Consider the following 16067-nt stretch of genomic DNA (forward strand, 5'->3'; position numbering starts at 1 on the left):
TTAACAAAGAGCTGAATTTTCACACTGAACTGTCCTTTCTGAGAGAAATCTGCAAGGCTTTCATTGCCCACAAAGTTATGTATAACAAAAACACAGGGAGTTTTTAATATCTGTGGATAGGATAAAAGTTGCAAGCTCACTCACCCTTATAGTCATGGAAGTGCAGCCTCTGTTACCTAGAAAAAGCAAGACCTACATCCCCAAAGTATGACAAGAATGAAATGGTTACTGTATGTACGCTAAATAGATCCACTCAGTAAAATAATTTAGACTTTGAATGTCTACTTCTTTGATTGTCACTATATATTTATGATTGACATATAAAAAATCAGTGGAACAAAAAACTCACAATAAAATTCTCTTCACTAGTCCAAGACATCATTTTTCTCTATGCCAAAATCACACATTTTTATAGACAGCTCAGGTTCCACAGTTGTTCCAGTGACATTTATATCTTCAGTGTGTAACATGGAAGTTTGTAAATACAACTGCTATCCATTCTTGTCTATGAAGTCCTAAGTAATACTGGGGAAACAACCATATAATTTCTCTTTTTCTGACAGATATGAACCAGGCTATCTAAAATACTGTCTCTGCCTATTTAAATAGACATGCCCTTAGCTGCATGTAACCCATATGGGTTTCTACTCTACCTATGCTGTTGTTTACTCTGACATTATAGGGTTTGATGTTAGAGATACTTTTAAAATGCTCATTTAATCTACATTATCATGGAAACTCAGGTATTTAAATTAGGAACACAATTCTGGTGGTCTCTACTGTAGTTGAAATGTAGCAAAAGGTGAAAGAAGACCTTGCTGGAAAATGATGTGCCTCACTGCTTCACCTGTCTCATTTAGCTGTTTGAAAATTTACCCAGGAAAAAGCTTTCTTCTTGCAAATGACTGCGTACAGAGTCATGGCACCAAAAGCAAGAAAAGTGCCACTGCAGTGAAGGTGACCAACAGCACCTTTAGGAGGCTCCAGTAGGGAGAGCACTGCCACCAGGTAAAGGAGGTGATATTTTGTTTCTGCCAGTGCTCATGAGACATAAGTGGGTGCTGGGACTAGTCCCAGGCTCATCAGTATGGGGCAGTCGTAGACATGGAACCAGTCCAGCACTGGGCCATAGAGATTGTGAGGGGACTGGAACACCTCTCATCAGAGGAGAGGCTGAGAGCTAGGACTGTTCAGCCTCAAGGAAGGAAGGTTCAGGAAGATCTTATGCCCATATATAAGCACTTGATGGGACAGAAAGAACAAAAGGGAACAACACTTCCTTCAGAAGTGCCCACTGATAGGGGGAGAATGAATGGAGACCACCTAAAATGGTCATCCAGCAAATTCTATCCAGACACTAGGATGATGAACAAATACTGATATGTGTCTCCCAAAAAGACTGTGGAGTCTCCATTTATGAACATTTTAAAATCATGACTGGAAGCTGTCATAATCAACCTGCTGAAGCTGATCCTGCTTGAACAGGGGATTAGACTAGCTGGATTCTATAATATAAAAAGGTCCTTTTCAACCTAAATGAGAAAAATCACATCACTTTTGTGAAAGCTAGACACATAAGAAGAGTATGACTATCTGCCTGACACTACGCTACACTTTGAAGGTTAGCCTAATTGTCCTTTTCATTGGTTTCCCACCATCAGACTCAAATACCATGGGAAGGAATTAAAGAGAAAACACTGTATTATAATTAATAGCGACTAATATGTATGCAAGCCTGGCAGGGAGCCTCCATCTTCTCTGGCAGAAATCCCTTGCAACATTTTCATCTGCAGCTGAGAGGAGAGCAAGAACAGTCTGAGCATTGTGCTCAGATGACTGTGTTTCATTGATGGGACAGAAGAGGAACCAAGGACAAGCTGAATAAGAACAAGGGTGCAAGAAGAAGGATGTTCAGCTTCTTTGAAGGCCTATGGGCATCCTAAAGGATGCTCAAGAATGATGAAGGATTTAAAGCAGAGACAGTTAGTGACATACAAAAGTACTTTTATAAATTTTTTTGCATATTTCTTCATGTTAAATGAAATACTTTCGGGCCTAATATGTATTTCTTTCTTCTCTGGCATGGTGCTAGGAAGTGGTGAGGCCACACTTTGAGTGCTGTGTCCAGTTCTGGGCCCCTCAGTTTGGGAAGGATGCTGAGATGCTTGAGCATGACCAGAGGAAGGCAATGAGGGGCTTGGAACACAAGCCCTATAAAGAACAATTGAGAGAGCGGGGTTGTTTAGCCTAGCGAGAAGGAGACTCAAAGGTGACCTTATCATTCTATGAGGGTTGGTCTCTTCTCCCAGGCAACCACAGACAGAATGAGAGGTCACAGTCTTAAGCTGCACCAGAAGATTAGGCTAGACTTTAGGAAAAATTTCTTCACTGAAAGAATCATTGGGCACTGGAATCCAATCCAATCCACTGCCCAGGGAGGTGGTGGAGTCACTGTCCATAGAGGTATTTAAAAAAAGGCTGGATGTGGCACTCAGTGCCATGGTTTAGTTGATGAGGAGGTCACAGGTTGGACTCTATGATCTCAAAGGTCTTTTCCAACCTAGTTCATTCTGTGATTTTCTGATTCTGTACTTCTGTGAAGTGCACTCAAGTCCTGCTGCATAACAGAGTCAAAGAATGGTTAAGGTTGAAAAAAGATTTTTGAGATCCATATTCTGAAGATGAGGAAAGTGGAAGTGCTGAGGCTACTTCAGCCATGCAGGAGCTGAGAATTACCCATGAGTTGGTGTAAGCTGAGCTGCCTGGCCTTACTTCTCTGAGGATATAGCTTCAGGTAAACAAGGTTTGCAATAGCACTAATGGCAGTGAGCACAGACATGATGGTGCATCTCACCTAGGCCATGAGAAGAGTAAGAACATGAGTTTTTTGCAAAATGAGACAAAAGCTGGGAGGTTGCTGAGTAACTGTCCAGGCAAAGGCTACCCAACCTCTGTCAAATGTCCTTTGTGTGAGCTGACAGTTTCCATGACATCTAAGAAAAGTACCCAAGCAGCAGGAGCAAATGAAGCAGAACAGTTTGTGGTGAATGGAAAATTTGGAAAATTTTAAAGACCAATATATAGGAGCACAACAGCATCTACCAAGCCATTATAAATAATTCACTAATTTGTCAAAAACTTCGAGTATTGTTCTTTATTTTCCTGAGAAGTATGAATGCAGGTTTTCTTTGTTTTGGCAGAAGAGTGACAGTACTGTATTTTTCTGTGTTCATTGAAGGAAGTGTCAGAATTGTAAGCTCAGCTTTATGTAACAGAAGGTTATTTCTTTCACCAATAACATGAACCATATTTATATCTTTTTAAAAAAGTACAGCTTATAAGATAAACAATTCATTTTCTGCAGACGTATGTCCTGTAGTTTTCCATTTTGGAAATAGGACTAGAGATGGGAATAGGAGAAAATTGCCAAAGAGACCTACTTCTCACTGGGGACTAAGACATGACAGAGATTTATATCACACCCATTTTCATGCAGAGGATGTCATTTGCATATGAGTTATAGCCTTGTCACACAGAGTAAGACAGTCAGCAACTAGCTAAATTCTCACTTGTGGGAGATGTTTTGCTGGCCTGTGGCACCTTATCAGCAGGCAGAAAAGGGGTGCTGTGACAATGAAAATATCTCATTCTTCCTATATCTTGATAAAGTTGGGCAAGAAAAACAATGCAGCCTCAGATTGCAGTGATGCTGTAAATCCTCACTTCAGTGCTGATATCTTCCCTGTCCAACAGAGAAAAAATGCTCCCTCCATACTTCTGAAGGAATCATCTTTACAGCAACCTACAGCTTGTAGGGAGAAGGTAGGATGACTATTCATGGCACACTTTCATAAGAAGTACTTACCATCTTATTCTTGCCCTGCTCCCACTGCAAAACAACAGCCACCTTCTATTAAAAAATTTAAAGAGATCTTTGTAAAACCTATGTTTTCATAACCCAGGAATCCCTTTCAAAAATAGGACAAAGGTATCAGTACATGGACTCAGAAGTCCATGGACTGAAGTACAGGACTCAGAAGAAAACAGTTACAGATGTTCAATGATTGTCATGATTTATGTTCAGATTGCTTGGATTTTGGATTGGGACCTGAACAACACAGCAGGTGGGATGATGCCATCCTTATTCATACAGGTAATGTTGTTATGAACAGACCAGCTGGATTGCAAGACTAGCACTTAAGCAGAAGCAAATATGGCATAGGATTTCCTGGGGATTAATGACTGGCTGAGAGTTGATGATAGCCAGAAACACAGGCAGTCATTAATCTTAATCTTCAAGAAATTATGTCTATCAAGGTCATTATTTCTGTAATAAGATAAAAGCAAACAAATACCTAATGTCATACAGATATTTATATTTTTAATGACGTCTCAGCTGAAATGTAAAGTTCATGTCTTATTAACAAACATCCTATACATTCACCTGCTAGAGTGGCTGAACTCTTATCTTCTTAGAAGCTTTATGCTGAGACCAAGATTTTGAAGGGGAGAAGCCTTCTTTGTCTAGACTGTTAAATCCACAGCATGACTGCACACCTGCCTGAATATAAAGAGTCAAATATTCATCAGCTCCCACTTATCTCAGATATTACTCATCTGTCAGAGGTGGGCTGAACACCTTGCAAGCCTACTGATTCTGGAGAGTTTGCAAGTTGGCTTTTACAAGACAGCCACAAGCCATACAAAGCCAAATTAATGTGAAAAGGGAAAAGGAAGGACAGGTTCACAAGTGTGTAATAATATACTGGGACTACTCTGTTTATCCACATCTTTGGGAAGTAAATCTTACCGTCTCATTTCGTGTTATACTACTTGCAATCAAGTGCATTTTTAATATGCCTTCAATTGCAGTAGAGGTTGGTTCTGACTTCACAAATGAATTATTCAGAAGTAAATTTGATGAGCTGGTTTTCTATAAATACACTGAATGTTAATGCAGTAATAATGGTGTGTAGGTCAAGCTGATCTTTAACAGTCACATGGCCTGTTTATACACTCTATACAGCTTTTGCTACCAAGAGGATACAGATGGGACTTCTTCTCTGTCCCCTTGCAAAATCCACACAACTCCAAATGACAGTGCAATGTGCTTTCTGATGCCCCCATTTCCTTTGCAGTTGTTCAAGGGAATGTAACAGTGAATTTTATTACTGATTTAAAGAGAAAGAAAAGCTGGATCTCTCAGCAGCAGTGCAAAAATTAGAAATGAACCTTCTAAAGGCAGTATTAAATCTAGAAGCCCTCAAGAATTAAGCACAGAGCTCACAGACTTTAGCCACGCTCTTCCAGCCACCAAAACCACTTGGCAGTAACAGCTGCAATGTTGCTGGTGTCTCACTGGGAAGTGATCAGACTAATGGACCCAGCAGTCCAGAAAGACAGCAGGCAGTGAAGAAGCCATATTCTGGAAGAAGACTGAAAGAAGGTCGGTGCTGGTGAGTGAGATCTAGTATGAGAAAGGCCAAGAAGTAAATGCTAGATAAATGCTGAGAAAGGGAATGTGAAAAGGAGGAGGAAGATGTAAGGGGCATGCACAAGTGCAGGTGCTGCCAGAGTCCCCATGTATATGTTAGATTTGATAAACAGCTTTCAAACTTTTTTTTTATTTCAGAGTGGCACTTTTTAATGCTTTCATAAACTGCTCTTTTTCTGCACATCCAACAAATTCAGCAAATAATGCAATGTTTTTGACCTATTGATCTAAGTCATCATCTGGCAGAAATACTGAGGAAATTTAAGCTGACTAAAGTAAGAATGAAAAATTTTTATAACATCCTTCTGCTATTCCTTTGAGTCTGATCCATACTTGCATCAAATTATTTGGAAGCAACCCTTTATCCTCACAGACCATGCAGCAGGTCCATCATCATTCATTACATGAGTACAGCAGAGCTGATTTTCTTTGCTTACACAAAGATCTAAATTGTTGAGGTTTTTTTGGTAGAGGAAAGGACATGTATATTGGAGAGAGCCACATGGGTCAGAGAAGGCACCAGGTACTCCTTTACATTTCTGCATCTCTCCAGATAATGGGCTTATAGAGCAAAGGACTGATTTCTCAGGCACTTTTAATAAATACTATTTCTTTCAATTTGTAATAATTAAATGCTATCAGTAAGTAAGTAAATAAAAATTACTTAGCTGGCATGGTAAAAGACTCTTAAAATAAAGATGATGCACTAATTTGGTTCTTCAATGTCATTATACACAGATTAAAACACAAAAAGATGAGGAGAATTTGGTCAGTAAAATTCATACAGATCCAAGTAGATAATTAATATTGTATATAGTAGGTACCCACATCCATTTTTACACACAGTTTTTAAGTGAATGTAAGACTAAAATACAATGACATCCACATGTATTAACTAGCATTACCTGACACAGTATTTATACAAAATGAAATTTTTCTTTCATGGAAGTTTGCAGAATAAGCTGAATACGGAATAATTAATACAGACATTCAAAAGCTTAAAATCTCCAAAAACAACATAAGTGTGTTCAGTGGAGATATCCAGTACTCCTGTTTGCCCTTCAAACTGCCTGCTGTGCAAAAGATCTTGAAAGCTAAGTCTGTGTATAAATGAGGTGGTGCCTCAGAAAAGGTTAACAATGCATGACAGAAACATGGATGCATTTTTCTCAGATTTTTCCTACAGTTTGTTTATAACAAGCTAAAACCAGAGTTCCAAATGGAAAAACAAGTGATTGAACGACTTGCAATTTCATGCTCTCATGAACTAAAATTTGAATTCCGTAAAGTCAGCAAAAGCTTGAAATATTGGCTTCTCTATATATACCAACTTATCTGCACATACATATATATAGCAAATATCTGCACATACATAGACTGTTTTCCAGCAGTTTTTTGTCCATTTCTTCGTGGAAGTTTTGCATTAAAATACAGAGTTTACTTTAAATATTGGTAGATCTTTTCTGCTTTGTAAATTTAACTCAGTGTGCTAGTTTTAATGAAACATCCAGATAATGAAATGGCTACTGCCTTGCACTTACTTGAAGGCCACAATATATTTCTATTCCCAGTTTTTTTAAAGCCTACTACTTCCAGGACAAATGTAAGACTTTGGAAAGGAAAGAATCTGTAAGCAGTGAAGCACTACATGAGAAAAAACCCCAAAGAAAATGTTACTGGATTAATTTAAGTAAGATTTATGCATTGCAAATATCTCTATCAATCCACAATCAATCAAACATTTCAATTGTATCAATCGTTTTACTGACATAATGAAAACCAGAATTGAGTTGCTTGACAAACTTAATTATAAGTAATACCTGTTTGTCAGAAGTGTTTGGCTTTTATCTCTCTCAAGATGAATTTCAGATTTCAAACCTCTTTTGTCCTTCATTGTTGTGAAGGGGGAAACCTCTGGATCACACTACACAGTGCAAGCTTACTACAGCAGAAAAGTAGACAGGTCTGAACACTGAACAAGCTATGTATGGGAAACAAGTGAAATAAGCTTGAGCAATGGAAAAATACGTGAGAGATGATCTTGTTCTCAATTTACATTAGGTTTAGATTGTGCTCCAGTTAACAATTCTAGCTTTCTTGTACTCTTCAATCTGTTATGTATGCTCATGTGACGTGCTATATATAGTTTTTGGTCACTAAGGTTTGAAAAGTCTGTCATTAGTATTTAGATCTCCTTAGAACATACCTACTCCTTCACAAGTGCTATTTCTCAAGACAACTATTACTGCAGCAAGAGAAGTTCTATAGACACACAGACATCAAATAACAAATAGCTTGAATTTTTTGGTTCTTCTACTAGAATCTGAGAGTCAGATCAACCCACAATTACAAAGCCAAAATGGTTTTCCTGCCAGCTTCTCAGATCAAAGCAGTGGTCTTCTTGCTAATTTGTTAAAGAAACAATACATCACAGCACACTTCGGTAAAGCAAATAAACTGTTTACATACATGTAGCACAGAGGTATCTTGGCTGCATTTTGATTAATGTCAGCATTAAACAACCTGAAGTCAAAGAAACAGAATCTCATTTATTTCTACAGTGCATATGACAAATTATCCACCACTGTGACATTTTTTTAAAATAAAATCAAAACGAGGGAGGAAAACAAATAAAAATCTTTATGAAAGTACAGGATGATAGAGTTTGTGTAGCTTTTATGTTGCTGCTGGAGTCAGAAGAGAAGAGAATCAGTAGTTATGCATCGACCAAGTGGCCAGTTTTAATTTCACTGTAATGAACACATTTCCTAAGTTGAAAGTCTTGGTGGGAGTATGTATTTCACACTGTAAAAGTGCAGAACTCTCTCACAAAATCCAGACACATTCAGAAAAGACTGATGAAAGCAAGAGAAATGCAAAAAACAGTTTCGTGGAGGAAAAGAAAAATAAAACATTTGTTTGTTTTTGCATCAGGAAAGCAAAAAAAAAATATAGACATACCTTCAGCAAGTGGGTCAAGTGTGTGAATCATGAGCTGGAAGATGCTGTTCCTCATTAGACTGTTGTGAAGAGATGCAGAGCTTCCTCCCCGCTGGAGACGTGGCTTGGTCTAGGGTAAAAAATATGGTGAAGAATTTAGGGTCTTTTTGTTGTTTGTGTGGAATATTAATTAATCTCACACCTCACTGCACAATGAAACATTTTAAACTATTGTCTATAGCAGGTTATGTTAAGCTACAAACTTTATCACCCATTGCCATAACTGTAGATAATTTCTCTGGAGGGCATGGATTGCCAGAACAGCCATTAGTCTCCCAGACTCAGGAAAAAAACATGGCAAAAGGAATCCTTTGTGAAAACTCATAAAGTGTTAAGAAAATGAAAAGCTCATACTTGCATCAGGAAGAACTAATAATTTGTTTCTTTGCAGAACCTTTTGCTTGAATCCCTGAAGTAAGTTATAGCTTTTATTACTTCAGTACATTGCAAATATGTGTATGATCAAAACTATGGAGAAAAAGGGCAGACAGTAGTACTCTTTTTAAATGGCATTCAGTCAGAAATATGCTCCTTGCTTTGGCTAGACCCACTAAAGTCTCATGGCAAAAAGAGATTGAAAGTGTGGTAAGGCAGTACAGACATCTACACTAATGAATCTAGTGTACAAGCATCTTTTGCATGCTTGTAATTGAATACAAAACATACTCTGAGATTCTGTTCCCCATACAAGTGTCTAGTACAATAATCAATGCACTGTATATATCTCACAGAGGAAGACTGTTTTGCGGCTGTTTCAATAAAAAGGATAGTGAGACCCAACAGACTACTGACTAGAAAGATCCTGAAATCCAACTAGAAAGAAAATAATATTTGGCAATAATACGTGGATTAATCTTTGGCGTCATACTCATATAAAGTGATAAATTATAGAAACCAATAAAGAAGATTAATTCACTGCTTTATGTTTGGAAATAAATTATGTCAACTCTATAGCAGTATAGGAAAAGAAAGAAATCCCAGCAATTTAGAAAAATGTTGATGCATGGCAAACTAATGTAAGGCTTGCCTCACCACCCTCCTGGGAAACAAATACTCAGATGCATAATTGCTGCCTACCGTCAATGTTTGGTCATCCTTGTCTCCAGCATTAGGTGACTGCATGAATGGGAAAAAGAACAAAAAGAAATGTCAGATGGAGCACACAGGGAGTGGAAAAGCAGTAGAACATCACACATGATCCTATGAGTTCTGTTGTGATAGATTTTTGAACCACTCAAGGCATCCTACTGATCAAGTAAATCAGAGTAAAACTGCAATGTGCAAGAGCTTTTTACTCTTGTCAGTTTCTTGGCCAGGAACTGGTGTCATTTGAGGCCTGGCATAGCAGCTGGGCTGTAGATTTGTATGTTCACGTCACACAAGTTACCCAGGAAGGCAAACTCCCTGTACAGGAAACAGTTTGAGAGAAGATAGAAGACTAGGGGCAACAAGAAACTCAGGACTGACCACCTGTTCCACAAAAAGCCTAAAAAGATTAACCTTCATATTTTGCAGGAAGAGACTAGGCAAGGAAATGAAAAAACATGTTTCAGATTACCACTCCCTACAAATTAACATTTAGGTCTGATTAAGAGCAACCAACATGGCACACACTGCCCTGCCATGAAAGAAAATGAGACTCTGAATGGGTCTTAAATTATTTTCTCAAAGACTCTTTAGTGCTATGCAATACACAGAAAACAAATTACATCACAACTGTTCTATGGAACAATCTCTCCCATTCAGTGAAACAGTTTTTAGACACACATCAACAATAATTTTTTGGACATGTCTTTTGGGTTAACTAACTTTGAAGGTTAAGTGGAAGGCAAGCAGCCATGAATAAACACTGATGACAGAGCAAATCCTCTATGTTCCATAATAAATACAAGAATAATGAGAACCAAACTCCTTGTCAAAAATGTACTGTTACTGCTCTAACTATTAACTCAAAGAAAAGATAATCAGTCAACAAAAACACCTTTGTTCTAATAAAGGAATTTTATGCTCTATTGAAGAAAACTATCACAAAAAGAACTTTGCAAGGAATAAAAAAGAAAAGGAAACAAAAAGAAAATACAAAATCTGTGTTCTAAAATGTCATTTTAAAAGTAGATGCATCTAAGTAAATATTGGCCTAATGTGTACATATATATGGTTATATATTATACATATTCATGTGTTTCAGATACAAACACACAAAAATTAGCAAATCCACAATTTATATATGAGTATTCCAAGGGACCTTCATGGAAAAAATCCATCTCACAGCAAAATTTGCAAGAAAGCAAAAAGGACAAGCTTGGAAAGGCTTTTATTGTCTCCAAAAAAAAGCAGTTTAGGGTTGAGTCCTAAGGATCAGTGGGTATAGTTATAGAAGTAAAGTCTGTGATAGGTGGATATATGTGCAAAAGTGGAACTTGATTAGAAGTTAAAAAAATGTATTATTTGGAACTTTGATTTTCTGAAGATAGGAAATCTATTTTAAAATTATTAATATTGAAAGATATGCAAATGTATAATTGATGAAACTGAGTACATTGTACTTTCTATCTGACAAAGGTCTGAAAACTATCACTTTTCAAAATTTCATGTTGAATGAAACACTTCTCATTTATTTGAAAAAGAATGAGATTAAGCTAAATGAATGTATAAAAAAAGCTAGTTGATAATTTGCACCACATAATTCAATTAGTAAAAGATAATTATATAAAAAAGAAAAGAATAATGAAACACATTTTCCATATGCATTAAGGAAACAGAAGTGTGAAATAATTTAATTATTTGCCAATACAAATTGGGGCATACACCATGAAATTGATTTTTAAAATTATTTTTCCACACATGATTAGCCATGCAATTGTTTCTGAGTTTAACTTGCCAGTCAAGTTATATTCTAGCAGAAATATTCAGAACAATTTCAAAAACAGGAATGTAAACAATATTTTGACAGTCTGGTCATACTAAATACTTCTATTTCCTGGATTATATCCTGGAGAAATAATTAAAAAAATCCACCTTTCAATAGTCTCTTAAACTATGGCAATGAAAAATTCAGCTGTGTTTCTGTTTACAGTATTGGATGGCCTTTGGTCTCAGCTAGGATGGAAAATTAAACTATTTTACCATTGGCAAAAAGAATCCTTCTTTGAACTTTGAGGTTTTGAACATGGTCTTTGTTATTTAACTTGGGTATCATACACTGCATGGGAAAGTATCTTAAAGTATCATTTTTCCCTTGCAGAAATATTGAGTATTTAGGCATTTTATGCCATCTGCCTTTGAGGCAACACCTAAAAACTGTTGTTGCTTTGCACTGGGAGTGAGTGCTGCATTTATGGACACACTCAACAATGCTTTTTAAAAGAAAATACACGGTTTCTGTAGAGATAGGTTTGTTCTTAAATCATGGCAACTGTTGCATATTAGTTCCATTAGGATCATAAAGAGATTAAGGTTCCATATTTTATACATTACAAATATTTCTGAAGATTTTACTAGTAAAAATTAACTTTTGCAATTACTTGTTTTAATTTCTTTGAAACCATTAATTCATTATGATTCTGCAAAGTGAAAAAAAAAGTTTTCCAGCATATCTTCTTATTCAAAATATTTGGGGAACAATCTATTATCCTGTTTTTATCAGAATTATAAAATGATTAATCATTAGACAGATCACTAATTTTTTTAGATAATTCAATGGAGTATTTGTTGGTTTTCCCATACCCCATGGCAGGACATAAGAATTTGTCCATCCTCCTGACGCCATCAATGATCATGTATTCAAGCTTGCTTCAGGTGAGCTTAAAGTCTTAAAACATTTTGTTTCAGGAAGGATACATTAAAAATGTCTACTTGCTATGGAGAAATGGTTTCTGGTATTTTTTATATGTCTCTCTTCCTCAGTGAACTATGTTCATCAGTGATTGAGCCTGAAAACTTGCCTTGTTTGGGAACATATGTTGCTGAAAACCAGGCTTCTGAGTAATTCATGCAAGAGGTGATGGCTCACTAAGTGACTGGTGAGTCTCCCAGCCCTTTCCTTTGATATAAAGGGCATCATGACTGTCAAAGGAGGAGCAGACTCTATAAAAAGCTATAGGTATTTGACATAGAGCATCCCTGTTAACAAAAGATGGCTACTAACTTAAATTATCTGTTAGAGTGTGAAGTCCACAACCAGAATCAGAAACACAACTAGACTGTCTGCAGCTTGAGCAGCTGTTGCCCTAATTGAAGCTTCCACGTTAAAGTACCCAGAAACAAGCAGTGAACTGGACTGCCCATTCTCTTCTCCTAACATGAGAAAAGCAAGTTGTCCAACAAAAGCAAGTAAAAATGTAATGGGATTTCAACACCCTTTCTGCAGTGTGGGTTCACATCTCTTTTCTGCTTGATAAATATTTTCCAAATATAATAATGAAAAGCTGTTAAAAATCAACCAATCAATCAGCTTTTCTGTGAATAATGGCATTTAATGACATTTGTCAGTTTGCAGTGTGGTGTGAATACAATATGGTGTCTCCAATTATTGTATTATATGAGCCCAGACAGAAATTTGCATAATTGCCTCAAGATGCTTTCTAGCCCAGGACTTCTGCTGCTCTCTCTTATGCCTGCTTTAATGAGTGGCATCTGGACACAGCAACTTTACAGCTGGCAGTGAGTCACCACTTGTAAGATCTCAAGTAATTTATAGAAGATAAGTTTTCTTGAAGCATTTGTCTAGGATTGTCTAATCTTATACTTAAGGTCTGTAGGGTATTTTGTTATACTGAAATGCAGAAAAATGAGATATATTTAAAAGTCAATCTAGTTAACCTAAGACAGTTTAGTTAATTTCTAGAAACCAGTATCCTAAGGAGTGCTAGTAATGCACTTGGAATAGAACTGTTCTGCATTTCTTTGAAATTATATGGTAAGTCAAGTTAAAACATAACTAAAATTCTAGCAACAAATTCAGCTAGGCAGATTTCAAAAATCAGCCCAATAAGCTTAGTGAGGGAACAAAAAAACAAAGGTAAACTTTATCTAGTTCTCTTAATACATGGATCTTTGAATTTTACCGAATTAGAATCCCTTAGAGCTTCTTTCTTTGAATACTCCAAAACAATCCAAAGTTATAACCTTTTACCTTTTTGATGGCTGGCTCAAAAGATCAAATCCTAGTGGTCTCAATATACTTATTCTAAAATTCTAGGCATCCATGGAAATAAAAGTTGACCATCACGACCTGTAGAATCTCTGGGAGGTGCTGCAGTAGGGCCAGTACAACTAAAGTGAAGGTGACACGCCTCATTACCCCACTCTCTAGATTATTTCTGTAGAAAGGTTGTAAGTAGCTGCAAAGGAATACCTCTGTATTCAAGCTATAGTAAATTGATGGTAAGGATTTTAACTTTTATGTTACTGTTTAGACATCAGTATCTGAATCCAGACTGTGAATTAACACTCCATACAGGACCCTGGATCTTTAAAATATATATTAAATATATATATATAATAATATATATATATAATATATATATAATATATATATTATATAATTATATATATATTATATAAAATAAAAATATTTAAAATAGAGGCAGAAAATGCTTTAGCAACTACACTGTACAAAAATATGCTAAAGTTGTTCTTAACTTTGCCTTCTTTCTTTCTTCTTTTCACCTAAAAGTAAAATAAAACAGGGATTTTGCCTAAATAAGCAGATTTCTGTATAGTTGAAGAAAGTTATATGATTCACAAAACCACAAACAAAATTAACATGAGGTTGGGAAGTTGCTTTACTCATCAAACTGAAGATTTTATTAAATTAGAGGTTGAACTTCCAAAGACATTAACCTGGACCACCAAAATGGAGTATCTGGCTACATTTATAACTGCTTGTTTAGAGGCACCAAGTGTGAAAGCTGTAGCTCTGGAACAAGCAAAATGGCTTTGTTACTTCAGATCAGTTGTCTCTTTTATGCCAGTCTATTCATGCAATTACCCAATGTGCATACACATAGTGAATCCTCATAAATGTTCAGGAGAGATGCATCTTAGGTGATTCAAGCAGTGACAAATAGATGGTGTAAGCCATCAGTTGGTAAATCACATGCTAAAGTTAGGTCAACTGATTTAATTCCAGATATCTGTGCATCCCACTGTATGAAATAAGACTCTTCTAGTCAGACCAATTATATAGTATTTAGTTACTCATCATGTGTAAGGAAGAGTCTGCCCCATGTCTCTTACCTTCTCTGAACTTGCTTTAAGTCAGGTATCTTTGGCTTAGGGTGGCAATGTAATAGCTCAAGCTTAAAGACTTCATGAGTTTTTAATCACCTTAGTGTCAAAAGTAATTATGCAGTTTTAAGTTGTCCCTCTTATCCTCATTTCAAGACTTACTAATGAAGTCACTTTTTGCTATTTTTTGAGTCAAATAATTTAACACCACAGTTCTGTATGTCTATGTAACTTTCAGGAGGGCAAGAGAATCAATAAGCACACAAACCAACAAATAATTAAATAAATAAACAAATCCAAGTTCTTAGCAGTCATTAGATACATATGCATAAAACATGTGTTCACAAGTGACAGTTTAAGTACTTCAGTATGGATTTATGTGGATAACTTTAAAACACGTGGATTTAAAGTCTTTAATATGCTGCTACTTCATCAACAACATTACATGAGAAAGCATAAGTGAGTGCATTAGTATAAGTTCTCGAAACTTCAGAAATTTTGGAAGTAAAATCACCTAAAAAACAAGAAGCAAAATGTAGGAGGGAACTGGGAAGGTTTCAACTTGAACTGCAACTACACCACAGAGACTACTGACAAGAAACACTTGCTCTTCATTTCTTGTAAATCAATCAAACATAAGTGGCTTAGTAAGAGGCCAGCAAATAAAGCATTTCCTGGTACTTCTCTTTGCCTAAATGCACAAAGGATCTGCTACAGATATTGGAGGTTTCAGAGTTTGCCTTAGAAGTGGTCACAATAATTCCCAGAAGGGAAATTGTTTGACAAATCTCAACTGTGGCTGTTGCTATGCTGATTTGCAGCTCCTTAATAAATTTCCCTGCAGTCAGTTGGCCGTTTACTGCAGAGGATTCATCACATGGGCAAAAAGGCTGCAGTTCCACTGCCTTTCCACCTCCAGCACCCTGGAGATCCTGAAGGACAGCTCCAGCTGCAGAGAAGAAACCAGCCTGCGCAGCCCATAGGGAAGATATGCTGAATCAATACATCCTCAGCTGTCCTCATCAAGTCCCTGTTCCACCAAGATCTGCTCACTTCTCTCATCTTATTTCACAGCTGTCTTTCCCCTCCAGGTAACATTTTTCTTACCACAATCTCCACCGACTTTATTGTCAGCTGGCAGAAAGCTCTCTGGATAGTGGCTGCAGGAAGAATATAAGCAAATGTGTGAGGGACAATGTACAATAATGAATAATATTGGGAAAACTAGCTGAGTATTGCTGACAGTGGATGTTTCCCACCGTGCTAGAAAGGGACAGAGAATAGAATGTAGAACGCTGGCCAAAGGGAAAGTCTTGGCTAACCTGTGGGACTGCCTTTTCCA

General features: G+C 36.7%; 1 protein-coding gene across 5 annotated transcripts in view; it reads right to left on the reverse strand.

The window, feature by feature from the left end:
- The window catches only part of SLC24A2 (solute carrier family 24 member 2), a 112257-nt gene that overhangs the window by 46371 nt on the left and 49819 nt on the right, over positions 1 to 16067 (reverse strand). For all 5 annotated transcript variants that reach the window (XM_021535460.2, XM_021535463.2, XM_021535459.3 and 2 more), the window contains exons 3-4: positions 9572 to 9610; positions 8456 to 8564 (exon numbers count right to left, since the gene is read on the reverse strand). In XM_021535460.2, the coding sequence (XP_021391135.1) occupies positions 8456 to 8564; positions 9572 to 9610 (148 nt within the window). The remainder of the gene's footprint in view (positions 1 to 8455; positions 8565 to 9571; positions 9611 to 16067) is intronic.

Source organism: Lonchura striata, chromosome Z (assembly GCF_046129695.1).
Source record: "Lonchura striata isolate bLonStr1 chromosome Z, bLonStr1.mat, whole genome shotgun sequence".
Taxonomy (NCBI): domain Eukaryota; kingdom Metazoa; phylum Chordata; class Aves; order Passeriformes; family Estrildidae; genus Lonchura; species Lonchura striata.